The sequence below is a fragment of the Plectropomus leopardus genome, chromosome 13, assembly GCF_008729295.1.
Source record: "Plectropomus leopardus isolate mb chromosome 13, YSFRI_Pleo_2.0, whole genome shotgun sequence".
Classification (NCBI taxonomy): domain Eukaryota; kingdom Metazoa; phylum Chordata; class Actinopteri; order Perciformes; family Serranidae; genus Plectropomus; species Plectropomus leopardus.
Window position 1 is genome coordinate 23,357,831 of NC_056475.1, and position 8,482 is coordinate 23,366,312.

At 40.8% G+C, this 8,482-nt stretch overlaps 1 protein-coding gene across 1 annotated transcript; it reads left to right on the top strand.

Annotated features, from left to right (window-relative positions):
• The first annotated feature begins 913 nt into the window (after positions 1–913).
• si:ch1073-224n8.1 (zinc finger and SCAN domain-containing protein 10) lies at positions 914–7,180 on the top strand. Its single transcript, XM_042499736.1, has 2 exons — positions 914–2,066; positions 3,030–7,180. The coding sequence occupies exons 1-2, from the start codon at positions 1,349–1,351 to the stop codon at positions 3,977–3,979; spliced, it is 1,668 nt and encodes a 555-aa protein (XP_042355670.1). The 5' UTR covers positions 914–1,348; the 3' UTR covers positions 3,980–7,180.
• Positions 7,181–8,482: the final 1,302 nt, after the last annotated feature.

The following is an 8,482-nucleotide window of genomic DNA, read 5'->3' on the forward strand; positions in this document are numbered from 1 at the left end:
ATCAACATAATTTTAAAAAATCACAAAACCATCAACACAATCAAATAAGAAAAATAAAACCCTATATGTTATTGAGAAGAAAAAAAAACAAAAAAACACCTCGACTTCTCAAAAGGCCAAATGCTAATTAGCACTTTGTTTAATTGTGTAGGTGCAACATGACAGGACCTGTCTATGTAGGACCATCATGGAAAATTACATATATCACTGACATAATTGTCAGTAATCTGACATGTTTTTGGATTAAGTGATTTGTAAAGTCTTTCATTTAACCCTCTTTTAGTGTCCTGTTACATCAATCAATTAAATATTTTTAGAAACACGTGGTCTTTCATACTGTCTTGGCTGTTTTTATAAAAGGAAAACAACAACAACAAAAACAAGGAAAAGAGTAGACCAGCTAAATGTCATTTTTATCACCTTACCGGTCAACTGGGGGAAACTTACCAGAATGATCACCAGAAGAATAAATTGAAATTAATGAAAATGAATTTCTCTCTTTAACTCAGTTTTGCTTGCTAAAGATTTTTTTTAATTCCTTTTCTTTTTTTTCTTCATTTGTACGCACAAAGATTAGAGTAAATTACGTAGGTTATAAATATAGCAGTATATCTCACAAATTAAATTGTAGAAAAGCATGTATCAATTTTCTCAAAGCAAGTTTTGTTATTTATACGAAGGGTTCAATGCAATAAATAAATGAAATGAATTTTTTAAAAAAAAACACTTTTTAATATGCAAAATTGAAAAAAAAAAAAAAAATAACCCGGTATGCAGCCGGTAATTGAATTAAAACATTATCCTGGCCGCTTTATGATGCCGTACTCTCTTCAAGTCAACACGCAGGGCACATTAAACCCTCTACGCTCCTGCTTTGCAGGCGTCATATCTGTGCGACAGGCCTCGGTGTACAGTGAAAGAGCAGTTCTGCAGACAAGCTGGAAATGGGTGAGTCGCTGCCGGGGGCCATGGTATCAAAGTCTTTAAACAATCAGTTGCGGACTTGAATAACGCCGTCAAACACCACCGGTACGTTTCTTCTGTAGAGTCACAGTCTTTGTTTTCTGACCGTCTGGCGCTGTTGGCTTCCAGCTAGCAGGCTAATGTTAGCTAGCGGAGTCAGGCCCAGCAGAGAGTTGACTACACTGTTTTTGCCAGCGACGCCACTTACACAGCTAATGAGGCAGAAGTAAATGGTGATGCTCACTGCTGCAGCGTATTTAAGCATCAAAACTCGCACAATTAATCCAATTAATTTACATTTTGACCAGTTTATAGTAGCACAATAAACGTTAGCATTCGGGTTGAACGTTAGCTAACTGAATCAAAGCTAGCTGACGTTGAGATCATGACATCCAGGAGGACAGGCTATGCTGGGAGCATGGATTCCTCTCCTTCAAATAGCGGCAACAGCTCAGTTCACAGTGGAAACCGCAAGCAAAGTATCATCAATATCCCGGAGAGGCCCGGGGTAGAGTCCTGTTACGACCGGAAAGTGGACAAGGCTGCATACGGAGCCTCGCAGGGCAGCATGACCGTAACGTCTCTGAAATCCCGTCTCGCCCCGACCATTCAGACTGCCATGTCCGCTGCAGTGGACACTCTGCTGGGTGAGGTGGTGCTTGTGCTCAATGAGACTCAGCAGGAGCTATTACACAAGGAACAGGAGAATGAAAGACTCAAAGTGCGCCTGGAGGTGTCGGAAAGGGAGCTAAAGACTTTGCAGGAGTGTCTGTGCAGCGCTCAGAAGCTCATAGACCAGCTCCAGATCTCATACACAGGCCCTCAGTCCATCAATCAGTCCGTCTTCGCACCATCGCTGTCCTCCATGGCCTCCATGACTTCCGGCTTGGACCGGGACCACCAGAACAACCGGAATGTGAACGGAGCCGGTGTGGACTTGGGTCTGGGTGGATCTGTGGATGAGTCGCTTCACGGCTTTGAGCCACGGGATGACTACAAAATGTGCCAGCTTTCAATCCAACCAGATGGCTCTGTGACTAACCACACTCTGGACTCCTTCGCCTCCAACACATCTCACATGTGCTCCGATTCCAGCAGACCAGGTAAATAAACAATGAGTCTGAAAACATGCTGTATATTCAGGGTTCAGTTTGTATGGAGGAAGATTTTTGTGTCAGCAGATTCACAACCTGTGTTGATGTTTAATCTGAACATAGAAAACTTCTTCCACAAATACAAAAAAAGGTCTGTAAAGTCTAAAAAATATTTTCCTTTTAAATTTCAAAACAGATCTTCAAATGCATAAACAAATTCCACAAATTAAAAAGAAGATATTGTGTGTAGAAAATGCAAATATGTAAGCACAGAATTGAGATTCACAAAAAAAAAAAAAACTGGACTCACAGATATTGTAAATGTTAAGAAGATATATATATTTTTTGTGTTTGTCGGAGGCACATTAACACATCAACATTAACATCATTGATGTGTTTTCACACATGTAACATTATATAGACAAATCTTCTTCATAACTTTGACTGTGAGTTGAAGTGAATCAATAATTTACCTTAAATGGACACATCAATTATTTTCGTGTTTTAATTCTTTTTTTTGTGTTTTAATCATAGGCGGGGGAAAAAACAGTATAGCACAGTATTGAAATATTTGGTGCGCAATATTGTATCAATACACAGACATCAAATATTGATTTATTATCATATAGATTATTAATAGGGTAGCTTACTATAACAATTAAGTTGGTTGCTTCTTCGGTCCACTATTTACATTTTGCTGCAATAGAAATGATAGAAGTGAGAAACTTTATCTTTGAAAACTTTATTTGAGTAGATGCTGACAACTTTTACTTTGGGGACATAATTTACAGTTTAAAGGGTTATAAATTGCAAGATTTCACAATACTTTAATTGCAATACTCAACGTATCACAACACATAGTTTGAAATTTGCAATAATATTGTATCATGACAATATTGTATCATGGTGATATCACCCCTAGTTTTAATGCCTCTGTGGTAACGATCTCTACGCGTTTCTGTTTGTCTTCAGATGAGCGTCAGGCTCAGGGACCAGGTGGAGCATCCAGGTTTGAAATTAAGGAGGAGCAGGGACCTGCTTCAGGTTCTGGTCAGCCCAGCAGGAAGGAACCTGGGTTGCGTAATGACAATAGAGTCGGGGACGGTGACCTTGGCTATGTTCAAGTTGGAGGGGAGGGAGGTTCCCAGCGTTCCTTCACTCAGCCGCTGCGCCACCAAAGACCTGTGCGAGAATGCACCGACGCCTTGCAGCAGCAGGGCGGACTTGACGGACAGAAACAGTTGGCGAGGACTTCAGGAGCCGGGAGAGTAGACAGTGTTTCCCCGGGCAGAGCGGAGGACTCGGCGGGACCTTCGGCCTCTGACACAGCAGGGGAGCCCTCTGGAGATCGGCCACACCACTGCTTGGAGTGCGGAAAGACCTTCCGTCTGATCTCCAGCCTGAAGAAACACATCCGCATCCACACAGGAGAGAAGCCCTACCCGTGTGGAGTCTGCGGACGACGCTTCCGCGAGTCAGGCGCGCTTAAAACCCACCTGCGCATACACACAGGCGAAAAGCCGTACTCTTGTTCTGAGTGTGGAAACTGCTTCCGCCACTTGGACGGTTTGCGCAAACACAGGCGCACGCACACTGGAGAGAAACCCTACGTGTGCGCCATCTGCGGAAAGCGCCTGAGCCGCCTGCAGCACCTCAAACACCACCAGCTCATCCACACCGGAGAGAGACCGTGCTGCTGCCCCTTCTGCAACCGCAGCTTCAAGGAGCCCGCGGCGCTGCGGAAACACATCCGCACCCACCGGGAGGAAGGCGGTCACATGGGGATTGGCGCCAGTGATGACACGGACCCAGATGCCATGGATGACATAAACAACCTCCATCCAGCAGCTCCGTCCCCGCAGATGAGGTTTGGGGAGTGGGGAGCTGAGGAGGACGACAGCTCGGTGGTGGACTGTGTGTAGGAGACGATTAAAGGAGTAACTGTCTGCTGGTATTCTTACCATGAAAAGCTACTCGAAGTGCAACACGTGGAATAAGGTGTTTGTGCAGTTTGTAAACATGACAGATAAGGTCATCTCTGCTCCATGCTGTTTTAGTGATGGAGGCTACATATAACCCTAGCCTTAGAGTTTCCAGCATTTTCATGTTTTACATTCTAAGATGTAAAAATAACATTTTAAATATCCACTGTACATTCTTCAACAGCGAGTTTTTCCTTTTTTTTTTCCGGACAGTCATCAAGCAGCAGCAGTAGCGTTCAGGTTGTTCTTGGCACAGGAAGTTGCTAGTTTGCTAACTTCCCGGCAATAATTTGGGAAATTGATGGCAGCAGTGGAAAAGAGTTGTTTCCTCTCTTTAAAAATATAAGTGCCTTGAACACTCACTCAACCGTCAACTGAGTCACTGCTGCTGCTGCTGCTGTTCAGGACCGTTCTCTCCTGGATTTTAATCAGGACAAACGTTATGTTAAAACTCTGGTTATGATTTTTTAAAAAAGTTTTATACTTGGACACACTTGGATTTGCTCCCGAATTATTATCATCACTTATTAAGCATGCTTTTGCCAACACACTGAGCTGCTCAGAAAGACAGAAATGGATCCACAGAGCTGGTTCATGCTTCATGAGTCCTCACCATGCGCATCATGTAGCTGGGCATTAATGCCTAAACCAAGTATCACAGTGTTTTTCTTTTATATCCATTTTCTTTTAATCCTGTGCGTTTACACAATATTTATTAAGTCAAATGAATGGTTAGTTTTTGATGCACATGCACATAATATAGCATGAGCATCTTGATTGACATTTTTTCACCTGACTTGCTTTGATTTGATCGGACAGTTGAAGTTTGGGTGGGGACGAGATGATATGCAGCAAAGAGCTGTAGGTCGAAATCTAATCTGGGCTGTACTAAACATTTAGCCACCCTGTTGTACAAGTGGCAGACACTCTACTAGGTGAGCTACAGGACGGCTCTTAATGAGTCCTTTAAGAGCAGGAATATAAAACTCGTAAATAATAATTTTAAGTAAAATCCCAGAAAATAAATGTCTCATCTTATGATATTTATGTTGTACTGACTCTCAGCTCAACCTCAGTATCAGGGCTGCACTATTAATTGGAGATATAATTGGTGTTGCGATATGGCCAAGTGCAATATTTAAGTTGCGGGTGCTGCAGTTTTTTGTTAAAGGTCAGGGTTTGCCGTCAAACTCCAGCACACTGTCTAACTTGCAGAATCATGCATTTACTGCGACGCTTTGAGAAGGCAACCTTATTGGGCAAACTGTTGTGTGATGAAGAGAAGCCCTCTGAAGGGGAGTGGCTGAGTCTGCAATCAGCCACATTCCCCATGTGCAGTGAGAGGGCACAAATACCAAACATCAGTTTACTGCGTGATCTACAATAATATAGACAGAGGCAGAGACATAAAGGTAAAAAGTAAAATATAAAGGTAAAAAGATAAAAGTAAAATGTGTCACAGCATACCAGTATAAATGAAGCTTTATAGTGGTCTACAAATCATACTCCAGATGTAAGGAAATGTGTTTTATTTGGTACAGACCCCAGCAAGAATCACACAATCATTACTTTTAGAGGTTTTTTTTTTTGTGAAAATTACATGCAAAAATTACCACTCCCACTGAAATTGCAACATGAATTGCAATATCTGTCAATATAATCGCACACATTTTTTTTTACTGCTTATCCTTTATGTAGTTATTGCAGCACTATTAGCCTGTATGAGTTTTTAATGGTGTGTAAATGTGCAGATACAAACTAAAGAATGTATCTCTGTGCTGAAGTCATCTGGTGTCTTCACCAAATGGATTAAGTTCAGAAATATTATACCTACAACAGTTTTTTCAAATAGTTTTCCAGTTGCATAAAGAAATCTTGTGCTTATGAGGGACCAAAGCATATTTGTGAATACTGTTGTAATATTACCTCTATTTCCAAATAGTAATGACTATAGAAATACCAGTGCATTCATCAAATTTATGAGCGTAGCGTGGCCATGCAGCCTGCCCCGATAATTCCATCTCTGAGATAAAAAGCTAACATTATTTACACTTGTTGTGTGTGTTTCTTCATGAAGCGTGAACCAGTTTCAGTCTTCAGTCGACAGCGTCCCATTCTGAAGGCCTGCACTGCTCTGTCTTATCTCTCCCCGTCTTCTGCGCAGCCCTCGTCAGTTACACAATGTTTTCTGTCGAGCCGAAATTATCTGTGTCAAGAATATCGGAAGATATCCATACACGGATCGAGGGCACAGTCAGTTGGCATCAGCATGCGCCCAGATCGACAGCTTCATCACTGCTTCAGTGTTTCTCCGGTCTTGATTATCATCCCTCTCTGATGGATCATATCTTAGCATTCCTGTTTTTTGTTGTTGTTGTTTTTGCTCGAGCTGCTGCTGTTAGTCTAGAAAGCTTTTCCTTTTCTGGACTTGTATTATTGTAACCAGCCAGTCACTAGCAATCACTAGCAGACAGATTTTGGTGCTTGCATGTGCATATCTGCTGCTTCGCTGACGCTGTACATAAGAATGTAGTTTTAGCCATTTTATCTGGATTAATGAGGGTTTTACATTTGTGGAAAAGTTTTTTTTTTTCTTTTTTTTTTTTTTTAAACGTAACGTGCTTTGAAAACATCAGTATGCTAACATGCATTGTAATTATATCTATATATATATATATATATTTAATCTTATTAAAACTCTTTTTGACGTTCATCCTGGTGTAATACTGCATCGAGGTTAACAGCAGAGCGTTAATCTTCTCAGCCTTTTGAACTATACTGTAGGTCTCTGGTGTCATTTATCATGTATACTGCTATAACGATCTCCATGTAACTATTCTGTGTACATTTACAAGTGTAAGTCATTTTGAAAAGGCACTCAAAATGTTAAATATCTGTTACTGTATACCCAGAATTGCCAAGGTAGTCTTGACCCCAGATAATCATATTTATTGTTTTTGTATAACATACAGACTGGGGCTTTGCATGTAACTGAAATGGCATTTCTTCCTAAAAAAAAGTCAGTGTTAAATGTGAAATGAGTAACTTTTTTATGCATCGGTGTCCAACATAATTCCCCACACATCACATTCATCCCGTTACCTGCTGTAAATGTTACCATATTAAAGGGCCTTGTTTCTATTTCTTTTCTTTCTCTGGCTTTTATTCCGTTTATGAAATTAAGAAGAGGCTTCTATTTTACATTAAAACCGCAGTAGAGCTATTAACTTGATTGACGATGCTGCCATCAGCTCGAAGCTGTCCTAATTTTAGATCATCCCTTCTGGTTATCACAGCGTTATTACTTCCGTTTCAGATTGTTTCATTGTATCATGACAGGGAAACCGCATTAACCCCGGAGGACAGTTTTCACACTGACTGAAATGATGCCAAAAAGTTTGTGTAGGTGCTGTCGACACGCCCAAACACAGGTCTCAAATAACACCTTACTCTTCTGCCGCTGCTGAGTAATGACAGCTGGGTTCATGCACACAAACTGCTGTTTGAGGTGGCCTTTGGCGTGATTACTGAAGCTTAGCTGGGTCGATGTTACTGAAAAAACGTGAATGTACACAGTGGCATTTCATCCATCGTAACTTTTGTGTCATGCTGTGGTGTTGCTGATGATATAATCTTATTTTCTTTTATATGTCGCTCTTCCTTCTTCTTCCAGATATTTAAAGGGAAGGTGGTACAGAAGTAGTGTACGTTCATTAAAATGTGTGTAGACAAAAAAGGAACAGTTGAATAGAAAAAATACAGTGCACAGCATAAAAGTAAAAGGAAACAATAGTTAAAGTTGTTTGTGTCGTGCTTTTGTGATAATATTTCATAATCTGAAACAATGCTGGTTTGTATTGCTGGAATGTTTTTGTACATGTTTTGGCGGAGCAGGAATCGCTGCAGAAATACCATCTTAATTACATGTTGATAATCAGATTGGAAAAACACATCGGTGTTTTTCAAACTTGTAGCACTCGGACTCAGTGGGTGTTTGGACCTGCTCCATTTAGTTGATCTAAAAAAAAAGGCCAACCCCCCTGTGCATTTTACACTTTCTACTGAAACTAAAGTTTTTGAAGTTTAAAACTTATAGACTCACTTGAAAGGAAGCAAACTTGTTCCAACAAAACAGACCGCAAATGGGGGTTAAGATATCAAGTTGAAGCAAGCGCTGCAGAGGGCACAATAAACACAATATTTCCTTCAACGCAGCAGTGGAGCTTCACACAGTGCAGAACTCCTGATTTACTCGTGAAAAACAATCCGGAGAGGCATTTCTGTAGTTGATGAGAGAGGAGTGCATCTAAACGAATCACAGCAGCTACAGTATATTTATAATATCAGTTAGGAAACTGAAAGGAAATCTCAAGAAAATACTCTGAACCTGCTGTTAAATGGATGCCATGAAACAACATGAATTTGACTTCTTTTTTTTTACAG